At 35.7% G+C, this 16018-nt stretch overlaps 1 protein-coding gene across 2 annotated transcripts; it reads right to left on the bottom strand.

Annotated features, from left to right (window-relative positions):
- LOC18773749 (zinc finger CCCH domain-containing protein 38) lies at nt 690–10542 on the bottom strand. Of its 2 annotated transcripts, XM_020565472.1 has the most exons (5): nt 10299–10518; nt 5277–5424; nt 4952–5189; nt 2292–4506; nt 690–1069 (listed from the first exon to the last, which is right to left on the bottom strand). In XM_020565472.1, the coding sequence occupies exons 2-5, from the start codon at nt 5377–5379 to the stop codon at nt 1040–1042; spliced, it is 2586 nt and encodes an 861-aa protein (XP_020421061.1). In that variant the 5' UTR covers nt 5380–5424; nt 10299–10518; the 3' UTR covers nt 690–1039. The 2 variants fall into 2 exon arrangements, with proteins under 2 accessions (XP_020421061.1, XP_007208403.1); XM_007208341.2 differs by having other exon boundaries at nt 4952–5424; nt 10299–10542.

Genomic DNA, 16018 nt, shown 5'->3' with positions numbered 1-16018 from the left:
CATGGCATTTGCATGATAATATCATCCGGACATCCACATAGGAGCATTTATATATATACTTACAACACAGTTATACAAATAAAATGGTGTTAAACGCACTTAAGTATTGAATTTATTACTAATATATATTATCTTTGTCATTTATGCGAATCGGACATGAAACCTACTCTATAACTACGTTGAGGCAATACCACAATGTGTAAAGCTAATTGGTACTACAAACTATTCGAGTGAGTTAATTGGATCTCCACAAGGTTGTTGATGGGAGGAATGGCTGCCGGAAGCTTTGGAAATGAAGTTTTGGAGTGAGTCCAACTGAAGTTGTGGCTGAAACTATAAAATAATAACGTCGAAATGAGACGAAAGAAAGAATATTCTGGACTTTTTAAAAAGTATTGGGCATTATTTATTAGTTGTTTTATGTATTCTCATTTGTCAATTAGTATGATGTAAAATCCAGTTTTCTATTGACATAATATTTTTTTATACCAGATCTTTAGTTGCAATACTACAAGCGTAATCAATGCAACAAAAGTACTTAGTATACAAATTTTATAATGCTAGCAGATCAGAGTTGTAAATCAAATTATTTGTTCATCATCCATCGCCAAACGATGTGCCTTGGGCACATTTCACTTTTTCAAATGTTAAAAACATATGAGATTTGAAGTAAAACAAAATTCATTTACCAGAAAAAGTCCATTAAAAGTATTAAGGTAAAAAAAAAAGGAACATAACCACAATTATTCAAAGCTGCACCAATATGTTCTTAAAATTTGCTATTTAAAACAAATGGAAAGATAAAGGCAACAAAAGAAGCACCAACATTACACAGGAGAAAAAACGAAGAAGAAAATAAACTCTAACATCCTCTATATCTAGCCTAGAGTTTCAACTATCCTTGCACCAATTAGTATACATCAAAAGAAGGACAAAAAACTACAATGTCTAGAGGCTGTAGGAGCATAAATACACCCGGAATGTTAAGATGGCCTGTCGAAAACAGAACAGAAATAAACAAACTCAAGTTCCGTCTCTTTTAGCCCTTCTGCGTTTTTTCCACATATGCCTGCAACAAAAGTGAATTGATATGCAGTAAGCAAGATAACAAAGCGAGACCACCCTGCTTGGTTGACAATACAAAGCTGAAAATTTATGGGACTCCCATTGGAAACATGGCTACAGAAACTATTAACTACTCTAAGTCCATCAACAAGATATAACGAAGAGTGTAAGTAACACATGAAAAAAAAGCTAGTTTCGCAAATTAAAGTGGACCTACATATGGATATCTGCGGCAATGAAAAATGTAATTCTGTAAACTTATTGGAGCGTAATGGAGAAATTAACTTCAAATGTACACTACTACATGCGAAATTTCTGAGTTGGACGTCGCTGCCTATTTTCTCAACACCTCTCATCTTATGAGCTTGAAATTTTTAGAACACCCCTTTGTGCAGAAGATAATGCTCATTGTAATAATAGAATAACTAGCACACAACAGTCTTCCTAGGACAGAACTCAGAACCACCCTTTTTTCTCGAACAATTCTTTCAAAGTAAAAATAAAAGGAAAAACAGAGAACCTCACACGACCTTCCCTTGCTCTCTCCCTTCCTCAAAAGGACATTTTATAGCCAAGTTGCTGTACCCTGTATCGTATACAGTTCTTGAAGATTCATATTACTTCAACTTTTATTAAGTTTTCATAACCCGCCACCCCTTCCATTCCCCACTTCCGATGTATTAATCATATTCCTCCTTTCTCTTTCATTGATTTGAGCAACAAGTAGACATTAGCACACATCTTCCCAGAACCATCCATACCCATCTTCCTCCCACACAAAAACTTATGCCTCCCAGCAAATAAATCCACACTCAGCTGGGATAACCCTCATTGTTATTATTTTTTGAATCTATTCTTATACATACTTTATTTACATTGTAGAAGCACTGTAAATGAATAAAGTATTATTTATAATAATCGAAATTTGATAATAACAGTAACAACAATAATAATCATTAAATAATAATAATAATAATAATAATAATAATAATAATAATAATAATAATAATAATAATAATAATAATAATAATAATAACAATGATGATGAGAATGCACACTACAGTACTTTATTTTTATTTTCTATCTCACTTGTAGGGGGAAAAAAGGAATTAAGGGCACATGAAAATCTTGAAGAAAAGGATGGATAATTAATTAATTATTACGAGAATTGATGCCAAACATATCCTCCACTAAAGTCGAAAACATCTGAGCATATCAGCACTCACCTGTACAAGTTTAGTAAGCTTCGGTTTTGAAAATGACAGGTAATGATCAATCTTCTCTTGTGTCTGGGGAATATTAGCCCCCTGCATGGTACTGGTCACTTTATCAACCACTTTCTTCACGATAGTTTTGTAAGCATCTTTGTTGATTTGACCTTCTTTCCATGTCGGTTTTAAAAGGTCCTTAACAAACTCCACAAGAGCAAATTTAAATGCACGGCTCCCCTTCACTTCCTTTGATTTCTTGCCTTCTTCAGCCCCATCTTTTTCTGTGCCCTCCAAGGGGCCAATATCCGGGGACTTGCTTTCTTCTTTTACATTCTTGCTTTCCTGAGCCCCAAATTCACTATTTCCCTTGACAATCTCAGATTTTGCAAGAGGCTCCAGCTGACTTAACTGGCAGTTCTTTTGTTTAGGTTCTACTGAATTATGAGCCTGAAGATAATCGTTACCATTTGCTCCACTAGGAAAAGATGATGGAGATACGACATTTGATGGTTTGTCAACTTTTCCATCAACACGTGTTTTTTCAGCATTATTAGGCAGAAGAAACACAGGATTGTTGCTGTTTCTAAGTTCTCTACTATCCTGTATAGGATCATACGGCTTCTCAGATATGACTGGATCCGGCTGAATAGCTGCTGCTGAAAGCTGCTCAGAAGATCCTTCAGATTTGGCAAGGGGAGGTGGAGCATTATGAGAATTTAACACAGCATAAAACTGTGAATGCTGCTGGTGATTTCCAAGAAACTGAGCCAGAGATGCTGAAAGATTGGTAAGTTGCACAAGCTCTTTATCACCTACAACATTTGGAACTTGAGGAATTCCAGTAACTAGTGATGTTTCTAGTGATGTTTTTGCATCCCCTATATCTAACTTGATGACAGATTTACTCTCTGAGGAAAGTGTATCTTGTGGACTTTTTACAATTCCTCCTTGAGGATGAGTTGGGATCAGAGTTTGACCTTGTCTAACTGTGCTTAATCCTGAAAAAGGAAAAGCACTTGAACTCTGGCCACTATTGTCAAAGCTTTGGCGGGGCATGATATTTGCAGAAACATTCAGGTCATTGCGGGAACTAGCACTTTTTTCAATTGGATTCCTATCATCGTATGGCAAGGGAATAGCACCATCTTCCCTCATATCCTTGTTCTGCAGAAAATTAGATCTTTCAGCTATCATTGGTTGCATAATTGAAGCAGCACCATGCACCTGACTTGAAGGTTCTGAACCTAGAGCATTGCCACTATGCTCTTCTTTTCCAACATGGTTGGAAGATTGTATCGTATAATTCCAATCAGGAGACATGTCACCAAGCCATTTTTCAGTATCTCTTGATTTAGGAAGGCCCACATGAGCACCCACATTATCTTCCTTCCACAGATGTGTATCCTTCTCATTCCTCTGGGCTGCTTCATGAGTAACACTTGGGTCGGCACATTTTTGGTTATCATTGTTCAGACCATGCCCCCATCTATTATCATCCATAGACCAAGCACTAGGCCTTAGCTCTGGCACGCTAATATTTCCGTTATTATCTGCAGTCAACTTTGCGGCATCTGACAGAGCCACAGTATCACTCCATCTTGGACCATCCCATGCTGGGCCTGCATCTGACAGACCCCACCGACCATCCCGAGACTTTCTTTCAGGACTAGCACGTGCTTGGATATGATGAGAAAATCGACAATACTTTTTATTACGACAATTTCCCGCAGCAAAAAATTTACAAGGAATATCGCCGCTCCTGTGCGGTACACGGTCGGCACCTCGCTCTGTAGAAGCATCTCTTTTCCTTCTTTCATTTTCCCTTTCATTCATAGAACCTTTACTGTATCCATCAGAAGCACGGTGGTGATCAAACTTGCAAGATGACCCTCTCCGGCACTTCCCTTTTGCAAAATCAGTACAATACACAGAAGATCTTCCGCTCTTCAATGGGTAGTCCCCGGTATCAGGGGAGTATTTTGAAGCACCACCTTTCCTGTGTCTACTATCCCAGCTATCATCATAATTGGAACTACCCTCATGAAGAAATTGACAATCACTAGCTCTCCTGCATCTCCCAGCCGTAAAATCTTTGCACAATTGAGCTGAAACTCCTGACCTGCTTCTATTTCTATCAAGGAAAACTGATTCCCGCCTATAGCCACGATCAGGGCTCCTGCTCCAGCTCTGGCTCCTACTCCTGCTCCTGCTCCAGCTTCTACTCCTACCCCTGCACATAACATTCACCAACAGAAAGACAAGTTAACCAAATTCTGCACCCTGCTAGGAGAAAGAAGGAAAATTGTTCTTCAGATAACACATTGATACTGTTATAACTCCAAAAACAGAAGATTCAAGTGAAGAAATAATTGTGGGAAATCTCTAGCAGCAAATCTCATAAATCATGAATTTGTGCTACACAAGAGTTATTCAAACAATACTGTATATAAGTTGGGCAGGAAAAAAAAAAATTTATATATATATATTCATGTGTAAGGCACATAATTGCATGCTCTGCAAAGGGGAGAAGGGCTTGTGTATGTCACTCTACTTTAGGACAGAGTACAAGTCCATATACGGAAGCAGTTACATACATTAATAATTGCTATCTAGGTTACATACTAACATAAGGAAACATGTGAGTCAGAATTGACAATATGAGTAAAAAGATCTACCTCAGTGACCTGCTCCAACCACTTTTTGGGGACCGACTATGATGTTGTCTCCACTCATCAAGACCAGGAGACATCCTCGTGCTGCAATTTCCATCTCCATCCCACACCATAGAGTCATCCATGTATCTGTTGCTGCCCTTATTGATGCTCTCAATCTTATGTGAACCTCTGCTTCCAGGCAAAGGTTCCCTGGATGCAAGTCCCAAATCGTGCTTAGATCTCTGCATGTCATTTGTCTCTAAACCAGACCATTTTGAACCATTACTACCAGCAAGCTCTGAAGAAAGCCACTCTCGTCCAGATTCTTTATGATGAAATGGCCTACCTGGCTTTCCCATCCAACCATTGTCTTGTACATTCGCATCTTCAAATTGAGGCTCTTCTGCCAAATCCCATTTAGAAGAGCGTTTTCTGCTGCTTCTACTCATTTCTCCTTAAAACAACAAGCTTCACTTACTGAGGATCGATAGAATCTGAGAAATAAAAAACTCAATCAATCTCAATAAAATTTGCTGATCACTCTTCGCTTCTTTGCTTTCTTAGTATCTTTTAAAGTTTGTTTAAAAATATAGTGAAATTTTCTTTGTGTTACAAAGCAAGATAAAAATAAATGTGAAACAATAAAATGAAAAAGAAAACACAACATTCTACACCATTAACTATAAGCAGGACTAACAAGATAGATGATCAGCTTCTTTCAGTTCAACTTAAATAACACTTGAAATAAAACCACACTTCAATTAGATTGAAAATCTAATGGAATAATAAGGATGCAGAAGATATACCATTTATGAAAGATCTATACACGTCTGTGTCAACAGGAGATATGTGTACAGTGTATAGTAGAAAAGAATGTAATACACAAACAAATGGAGAAAAACTTGAGTGGGGACTTCCTTGTCACGTGGCAGGCTGAGTGGCATGCATTATCAAGTCAAACATAACATTTGTAATAAGTTCTACTACACCTTTATACACCCTTTATTTATAAAAACACGTTATGTTTTAACTGGATAGTGCCGGCCACTAAGCATGTGATGTGAAGTCTGTACACAAGTTTTTCTCGAATAAATGTGGCCAGCTCTTAAGAATGAGACAAAGACAAGGATGATAATGATGATGACATACATATACTGATCAACTTACCGCATGGGATTCCTCAACTATACAGCTGGGCAGCCATATTGAGATATGTCACGCATTTGTGTCAGATAAGCAAAGCTTAGTGTAGTTTAGTTAGCACCCAACAATAAAGAGCCTTGTATGTTAAAATATATATAAATTATGGTTATCTAAGATCTAAAGTGGTAACTTCCATTAATTTAATTACTCGCATTCCCCTTTATCAGAACAGGCAAACAGGCCATACCCCTCATGTTTTTGTTGATAATTATCTTGTTTTCTATGCTTAAATTGTTGTATTCTAATATCCAAGGAACACGTAATATGATATGAAGTTTAATCTCAAATGTTTGAAGACATACATTAAAAACTTCAAAATATTATCACCATTCCGTATGGCTATGCACCATAATACTTGCAGTTATTCCTCCAAGGTTGTAGTTTATCACGTTGTACATAAAATACAATTTGTCCAAAACAGTAGTGTATCGTCTAGCTTTCCCTCTATCATTTCGAGTTATGTGGTTAGGAAAAAAAAAAAAAAACTAGAACTGGACTAGAAGATGAAGTAAACTACAATCTGGTGGGTTTGATCCATACACTCCCTCCACCAAAATGTTGGTTTGGGTATCAGGAAGCTATATACTTTCAAGAAAAGAGGGTTGTGGTACAATACAAGGGAGAGTGAATGCTCTGCACAGGACCATGGTGAGGAATAAATATGAAGATGATTACAGTGGCTAGCCAACAGAGTTGCAGGAGATAGTCACACGTACTTACTCATTCTTTATATCAAGCACAAGTACTTCTTGATGTTTAAGTTAATTTCCCAAACTTCTTTCCTTTAAAAGAAATAATTTTATTTAAAGTTTCCAGGGGGTAGAATCCAAGTAAACCAAGCTTAATTATTTTCGCCAATGTTTTCTAAAGCTTTTTGGTCCGACAAGGCTGAGCCTAAGCCTTGAGACGTTAAGGTGTAAGCCTTACAGGTTTAATTGTTTTAATTAAAAGATATAAAAATTACAAGTATTACAACATGAGCTACTCTTTGTTGTCGTGCCAAGGAGGAAAGAGATAGAGAATGCGGTATGAAGGTGGCATGACAAAAAGAGAATGAGATATGAAGAGGGACTTGGGGACACTAGCTTGCGTGTTTTGGGAGGAGAATTAGGGTCTAGGAAATCTGACTTGGAGCTGGATTGTATCCGGTGGAAGGGGAAGAAGGAGTTTGTGGGGTTGCACAGCATAAAAAAACGACTGCATTTTGCTTTAGAAAATCAGCCCTCGAGAACAAAATGGTACCGCTCCTTTTAAAATATCAGCCTTTAATGAAACATTTTGTTTCATTTAAAGGAACACATACAACTTTACAAAATGGTGAGGTTTAATTTTGAAAACATCGGGAAGACAAAATTAGGGCATGTAGGAGTCGTCTTATTTGCAAGGCATACTATTCAGCCACCATTAGCGCTGCTTCAGTTGCAGATTGTACACCTCGCACCTGAAGTATATGCCACCCGAGCAGTTTCCAAAACACTGATTTTGACAATAGGGGATTGAGGAAAACTTTTTTGGGTTCATATGTGGTATAGCAATTCTTCCTCTCAAAGAAGCTTTCATAGTTTATCATACCTTAGCAGCTCATAAAGATGCTTTGAGATCTAAAACCATGGAATAGAAGCAAACATGAGTGGTAGCTTACATATTTGCACACATTGAATGTAATTAGTGAACGGGAAGATGAATCAAGCTAGGGTTGTCTAAATGCAATTGGACTTTTATGTCTTATATTAGGGGTGATGCCAATTGCATGCAGTCAATTCCAACAGAGAAGTCAGACAAACATTTATGCTAATAGATTACCAATTGCTGGCAGTACATGCCATCAACTTTTGGAACTTTTCAATTTGGACATAGCCTTATCCAACCCTGATGGTCTCACAAAAACAAATAGAAGCGACTATTTATTTAAAGATCCTTCAGGTGCATCTATGCTTAATCCAGGATCTTTCAAATATATATTTTTTAATCAAGGGAAAGAGCTCCAACTTAAATGAGTTAGTGGCATGAAACTAACATGAGATGTCGTGGTTTCCAATTACAGTTCCATCTATTGGATCAAGATTAATGACTTTTCACCAATTGGTCAAATATAGGATAATCAAGAATATGTTAATACCTTCTAAGAAACATCAACATGACATAAAGAACAATATTGACAGACAATCCTCAGTATAGAAGAGGCTCATTTGGACTAGCAAACTAATAAATTAAATTGTCTTGAAAAGGCATTTAACAATATAAAGGTCAAATGATCAAACAAAAAAAGAAAAGAGCCCAACAGAATCATCATTGAATCTAAATTGGGGGAAGATACATCTAGTAGACATGGAAAAGTACAGAAATTATTGACATAATAGCATTTCACAAGTCCGCCTTGAAAAATTGGCTCACAACTCCACAAGACACCACTACTGAAGATTATTCTACATATAGGATCTTGTACAGGAAGGAAAACTCCATGTTGTTAGAATGATATCAACAGCCACAACAATGACCTAAATATCTTTGAGACTTCATATGAAAACACCCGAATTTCAAGTATTGACACAAAATGTATTTCCAAAAAATGCCAATATCTCTCATCAACTTCAGTCATCATGTTGTAATATCTAGATATACAAAACAACTATGTCAAGCGATTTCACTGACCAGCCACATATGCTCAACTTCGAAGACACAAGCTCTCAACTTTTCAAAGCTTTTGAAGCCTGAGTCCAGATATAACATCACTTGTGCTCCTGATATTTTGATCAACCAAATATGCAGAAACTTCTTCAATTAACACTTATTCCTATCCATAGATTCAACATATGAAGGCTGTAATCTTTCAATAATTATGCCTTTTCAGGTTCCTCCCTCACTTCATCATACCACTGATCAAAATTTAGCATCAAGGACATCAAAGTTGAAGGTTGATGCACTCTCTTCTAACTTCTTGCACTACGAAGTAATTCTATTTTGCTATTTTCAAACCCTTTCAGAGCAACTTCCAGTCTAAGAATTTATCCAATAATTTGTACTAATATCCAATTTGGCTCTTGTGGAAGGATGCAATTGCAACCAGTTACTTTTGCATGAAATTGGCAATCCCTCCATGCAGTGACCTCATGAAAGTACTGCAGAAAATTATACTAGATATTAGCACTCAGGTAAATGTACTCTTATTGAGTTACATAGATCTACACCACACACTAGCGTTATCTATCAAGTTAACTAGCCTACTGGAAAGAGAGAGCGAGAGAGAATATAAGCAGAAAAGAATGAAAGAGCAAGGAATAAAATCAGAATATGAACAAATTATCCATAATAGGGTAATAGCCAGATACCAAAAAGCGGTCATAATAAATAAGCCTCCCCTAACTCCTATCCGGTCCTATTAAAAAAACCCTCCACTTCTCTCCTTCACATTTTCCAAGACAACATATATCAATTGAACCAAAATACAATTTAAAATTTTTAAAAAAGCATACAGAGATCTCTTCTCCTCTGTTATATATCCTTTTTAAAAATATTATTTGGCTAAGAACATAATACACTCATATGAGTTTGTTCCAACTAGTAGAAACTAACTTATCAATGGTATTATACAAGACTAGAACACTAACAGAAAAACAACAAAATTTAACCACACCAAAAAAAACAGAATCAATACAAATTAAACTCATCGTACCTCTCAACAACATTGCATACAACTAAAAAGTATTTATGAAAAGCCCGAGTCAACTTAACTTTTCAAACGAACCCATTGACCTACACCAATTACTTGAGAATAATTGAGCGATTACTAGAGCTTAAAGTCATACACACAAAGTTAGAAGCTTTACTCTAGGGTATCAAATCTAAAATTTCTCTATGATACAATAAACCCAATTAAAAGATTACAATTCTCAAGTAATCTAACAAAGAAACGCGAGCTTAAAGCAGCCATAAAGCAAAGTATGAATCTAACTCTTGAGCTCTAGTAAACCTAGAAAGGCCCTATTCACTTGAGTTCAACAATAACCATACGCATCGAGTTCAAGAAAAATACAGAAACATAAGCAAGAACATAAACAACCAAGAAACCCTAAGTAAAGAATTTACATGGATTTGTACGGTGACTATTGTGAGAAGAAGAAGAAGAAGAAGAAGAAAAAGAATGGGGTAGGATGAGAGTACTTACGGAAATTTAGAGAAAACCTAGAGTGCGTTGAGAGATGACCTCCGTCTGTGTGACTTCGCCATATCTGAATTTACCCTTTCCCCAAAGAGAGTGTGTCGAGAGCGACAGAGAGAGAGAGAGAGAGTGCGGGAACAAGAACAGGAACAGGAACAGGAACAGAGACGGGGGAGTGAATGAGAGATTTTTTATGCCAATCAACCCACTCTATAATGCTACAGAGTCTACAGACAAATCAATCTTTCGCTTATACTGAGTTTTGCCCTGATGATTTTTCCCGTGGGCCCACTTAAAGGAGCCATTCTTTGGGATATTGAAAAACAGAACATAACTATGTTCGAAGCCCAACAAGACAAAACGACCCACATAATGCGAAACGGGACAAGCTGGCCCAGTTTACTGATAGGAATCTCTATTGGTATATGAGTTACAAGATAGAATTGGGTTCTGACATTTACAAACCTTGATCGGCTAATCGACCTGGGGTTGGCAACTGCACGGGTTGGAGTCGGATATGTTGTTACCATCTCCACTAGGGGTGGGCATCGGGACCGGAAAACCGGAACACCGAACCGAACCGGTGAAAAAAAACCGGAAAAAAAACCGGTTGACCAAAAAAGTCAACAAACCGGACCGGAACCGGACCGAACCGGTTCCAACCGGTTCCGGTTCTGGTTTTACATCTCTCCACACCGGACCGGACCGAACCGGACCGGTCATATATTTTATATTTATAGTTTTACAAAATTTTAAAATCTAATGCCATTTTTTAACTTCTATAATCACTAATTTTCCAAGTTCAACTTCAAAAAATTTCTAAATGTATGAATTGGATTATTTGTTCATTTTTAAGCTAAAAAAATAAGTTATTTATTATAATTTTTTTATTAAAAAAATTTTAAAAAAAATTTTTTTTTTAAAAAAAATTAAAAAAATAATAAATTAATAATCCGGTTCAAAACCGGAACCGGTCAGAACCGGACCGAAACCGGTTAGAACCGAACCGGCCGGTTTTTGAAATTTTTTTTGCCTAAACCGGACCGAACCGGACCGGTTAAATAATACCGGTTTCGATTCCGGTTTGAGGTGAGAACCGGACCGCGCCCACCCCTAATCTCCACCCTTCTTGTTTAAACAAGGAACTCATCGGGTACTTAGGGCGCAATAACTTTTCATTAATTTTTTTCTCCTCAATGAATGTGAGGCCAAATTTTCGTAGTCATTTGTTGAACTTTTTTATTATGAATGTTTTTAATCCTTTTTAATTTAGCACAGACAAAAAGAGTTAAACTTGTTAGTACTCTATACGTACGTAATATAACGTTAAGGGCTCGTTTGATATACCGTATTAAACTTCTTTTTTTCGGGAATATACCGTATTAGACTCTGGATAGGAGTAAATAGTCTATGTCAGTTGTTTGGTGGCAACTTGTATTATGTAATTACTTGACTATTTTAAATGGGTTGGGCTTTTAATACTCTCCTTACCTGATTAACTAATACAACTCACATACCCCCGTTTAGATAATACACACTTAAATATATGGCTAGGAAAAAAGAACACGCGTTCTACGAGAAAAATTAGACACTTTTTTCACCTTCTTCTCCCTAAGGTTCTTCTCTGCTATCTTCTTCACAAGTTATTCTCTTCACTCTTCTCCAGTTATCTATCTCTCACTCTCTCTCTTTTTCATACTCTCTCCAATATGCTTCTTCTTGCTTCTTCTCTCTTCTTTATATATTTCATTTTTTATTAAATTTTTGTAGAAATTAGGTTAGATTGAACTTACTAATTATTACAAGTCCTCATATACAAAGTGACATATGTGATGACCTAATAAGGTTGCTGCGTCGGACAGAGTGTAAGACAAACTTAAGGACATGTGAGCACGTAATGACCCAAACAGGCCTTCGCAATAATCTAATTCTGAGATAATAAAAAGCCAACTTATAATCATATGTCTGCACAGGAAATTGGTTCTAATCAAGTTTATGCAAGTGGGATTGTATTCTATAGTCATTGGTCATGTGCAGACTTCTACTTATTGTTGTATTATTCCAATTTTATATGTAGTATTGTGTAATGCATGATTATTTATATTGCTAAACATCTAATTAATGCATGATCACTTTGAATTATACATTATTTGGTACTGTTTTTATTAACGTGAGTGGGTATGTTGGAATTTTTATGAGATACTACAAAAATAATTGAAAAACAAATCTTGTCATATTAATCTTACCCAAAAAAATTTCATGTCATTTGAATTTCAATTTCCACTTAAATTATCAAAGATTTTTTTTATAAAAATAGACTGATCTGATGTTATCTGCAACAACATCAAACACAATATAACTTAGTTAGACTATTTATTCGGAACAACATGAAATGCCTTATAATATTATGGATAAATACTATCCAATAGAAATTAGTATATAACTTTTACGGGTGGTTGCGGTAACAATTTTTTGGCCAAACTGCAAACCGACCGACTATTTGCGGTTTGGTACTTTTTGAAGCTGCAAACTGACCGCGTTTTGTTGTAAATCGCAATTTTGGTTGGTTACCGTAAATTAACGGTTAAACCGATTGGGATATTATGGGCCTAAATTAGACAATTTTAGGTCTTTTAAGTTGGATTTTTTTTGTGTCATAAAAATTCAATCTTCCATACTTTTGTAGGCCTAGTTTTGATACTTCTTTTGAAGTCTTTTGAGTTCAAACATACTTTAACCTAAAGAAATAAATTCACAACCTAAAGAAATAAATTCACAACCTCAAGCATACTTTTGTAATCCTAGTTCAAGCATCCTTTTGAAGTCTTTTGAGTTCAAGTATAGTTCAAGCTTAATAAACTCACAACCTTAATTAAAGTTACAACCTAAAAGAAAAATGCAATGCAAAATTAATTAAAGCTACAACCTTAATTAAATATATTTTTATTATTAATTAAAAACTATTTGCTGTTTGCGGTAACCACAAACTTGGTATTTTCCAAACCGCCACCGCTGCTACAATTGCGGTGCGATTCCTCAAACTGCAAATTGCGATCGGTTTTCCCGCTTGTTCGGTTCCGATGTAGTAATATCTCGGTTGGTTTTTACGGTTTTTGGGTCTAAAATGCCACCCCTAATAACTTTGTTAAGTATATATGCATTTATGTAGCTTGGTCTTCCAACTCTTTTATTAGTTGGGAAAATTTTAGGAATGTCTTAATTTAAGGTCATTCTCAATATGGGTCTCCGGGTTTCAATTTCATCAATTTACATCACATGGTTTTAAAATCTGACCAATTTAAAATTTTCATTAAGTTGACCTTTTGGTCAGACGTTAACTGCTGACCTGTCCATGGTGGGACCCACCCACTAACCAATCTCTAAATAATTATATATATATATATAATATGATAAAATAACATAAAACTAAAAAAAAAAAAAAAGGGTTAATTACATTTTTTGTCACTGAGGTTTGGCTCGAAATCAAATTTGGTCACCGTGATTTCAATTTTCCTATTTTCGTCACCATATTTGCAGTAGTTAACAAATTCAGTCACATGCTTCAATTCCATAAGTTTGTTTAATTAAAAAAATTCATATTTAATATGAAGTTTAATATAATTATATTTATTTATTTATAAAGTAAAAATAAAAATTCATCTCCATCATACCCCACGTTCTTCACTAAATCCATCTCTCTTTCTTTTTCTCTCTTCAAATGAACACCATCAACTCTCATCCTCTTCCCCAAACCCTAGCTCCTAGTGGCAAAGCTAGAAGTTCATGTGTTTGGCAGCCTCTCACAAAATATAAATAACAAAAACTTTAAACTCACAAGACATCAAAAAATCAAAAATCATATTGTCTATTCATTACAATCATAATTGTCCTCGACGAGTTTTCATATTTTGAAATCGGTGCATAACAACCTCATCATCTACACTATTAAAAATGTCTTCTCAATATATGCAACCAAGCAATCATTCATCCACAAATCCCTCATTCGATTGTGTAACTAATTCTTCACAATATTCATAGCAGAAAATACTCGCTCTACACTTGCAGTTGCAACAGGTAGGATTAGTGCTAGTGTCGAAGCAAGTACACTAAAGGGTAGACCTGATCTTTCTTTTTTTTTTTTTTTTTTTTTTTTTTTTTGGTCTCAACCATCTTTTGCACAAGATCAGTAATCCCTTTCAATCTGTAAACTCATTGTTAGAGCTCACGTCCCAAATGTAATTCTTAAGTTGTTCTTCGAGTAACTTGAGGTCATGTGAGAAAAATCACTTGGATAAAATGGGCAAGTCACATCAACTTTACTTTATCAAAAGCAGAGAATTAATTACTTAGACTCAACCATGCCATACGAAGAAGTAATTCAATATTCTTCTCATTGAACCGATCATTTAACTCTCGCTGTTGAATATCAATGAAATTAACAAATAAATCAACACGATAATGATGTAAGTTTGTGATGAGCTGAGCTTTATGTTTTGGTCTCCCTTCATTGGAAAAAATATCATCCATTTTATGAATTTCAATGTGATGCTTGTTGAGTTCCTTCCAAGTGCCAATATATGGTTAGTATAATGGTACAAGTAAGGGTGTCGAACCACAGGGACCGATTGGACCTCTATAAATTACTAGTTTTGAAAGAACCCTAGATAAAAATGAAAGTGACAATTTGAAAGTAGTTTTTGTGTTGTAAAATGAAAAATAACTTCAAATGCAAAAAGAATATAGTAGTGAATAATATATTGATGTAGAAAGAATAGGAAAGAGACCAGGGATTTCGAATTCACCATTGCAAAACTAATTCCATGTTTATAAAATTAAACCATACTCAACTACCAACCTGTTTCCAGAGTTCGTTTTACATATATATGATCAGCCATATGATGTGTGGTTTTGATCAAATTCTCCTAATCTGCAACCTAGTTGGGATGTTCAACTTTGGTTCCAAGTTAAGAGTCATTAGCATGCAAGAAAACGTTAAAGAACCAAAGAAAATACACAGCATGATGTTTGCATAGCATTCTCTTCATTCATTCACATGTCTAACAAGATTAAGCATGATGTTTACTATAACCTTGTCTAGATAATCTGTATGCAACTCTAATGGTGATCAAACATTAAAATTGACAAACAAATTGAACAATAGATTCAGTGAATGAAACATGAAACAGATTGATGAACTGAATACTTTAAATTAGAAACATGGATCAATGTTGCAAGGCTACATCGAAATCCCTAGCTATGAATTTAGTTACACATCATGTTCAAAGAGATTAAAACAAAAATAAACAACATGAGTGAAAATAAATTCATGAGAGGAAACCCTTGAACCAATTCTGATGTTGAACTTCACCAAGAACCGCCTCTTGCGCTGAGTCCTGATGGTGGAATTATATGGACGGCTAGGGTTTTAGTGTGCATGAAAGGAGAGAATAACCAAGAAGTCCCTTAGGGTTGTGAAATTCGTCCAAAATAAATAGGGGTTTTAAAAGTGGCTAAAAGGCAAGTTTTTATGGGGTAAACAAGGCTGCCAGATGTTCCAAAGATATCCTAAAGAATCAGCCTTTATTTTGCACGTTTTTGCCTTATTTGGCACCTCCAAATTAGGCTAGAAATCCCCATTGCTTTCCCATTCTGCTCTTAGTCTTCAAACAAGCCAGGTTCGCCTTGGATTCTTTATTTGGACTTCAAAACAGGTCACGAAACTTGTT

Source organism: Prunus persica, chromosome G6, assembly GCF_000346465.2.
Source record: "Prunus persica cultivar Lovell chromosome G6, Prunus_persica_NCBIv2, whole genome shotgun sequence".
NCBI classification, from domain to species: domain Eukaryota; kingdom Viridiplantae; phylum Streptophyta; class Magnoliopsida; order Rosales; family Rosaceae; genus Prunus; species Prunus persica.
The sequence above is the reverse complement of the archived record's forward strand: the minus strand, read 5'-3'. Positions and strand labels throughout refer to the sequence as shown.

Bases quoted from the DNA above. Each gene is read 5' to 3' on its own strand.
- LOC18773749 (XM_007208341.2), bottom strand. From the start codon at position 5,379: ATGAGTAGAAGCAGCAGAAAACGCTCTTCTAAATGGGATTTGGCAGAA. The intron at 4,507-4,951 runs GTAGATCTTTTT...TGTTATGTGCAG, and splicing joins GGTTGGAGCAGGTCACTGAG to GGGTAGGAGTAGAAGCTGGA. The intron at 1,070-2,291 runs GTGAGTGCTGAT...CTTTTGTTGCAG, and splicing joins AGCTTACTAAACTTGTACAG to GCATATGTGGAAAAAACGCA.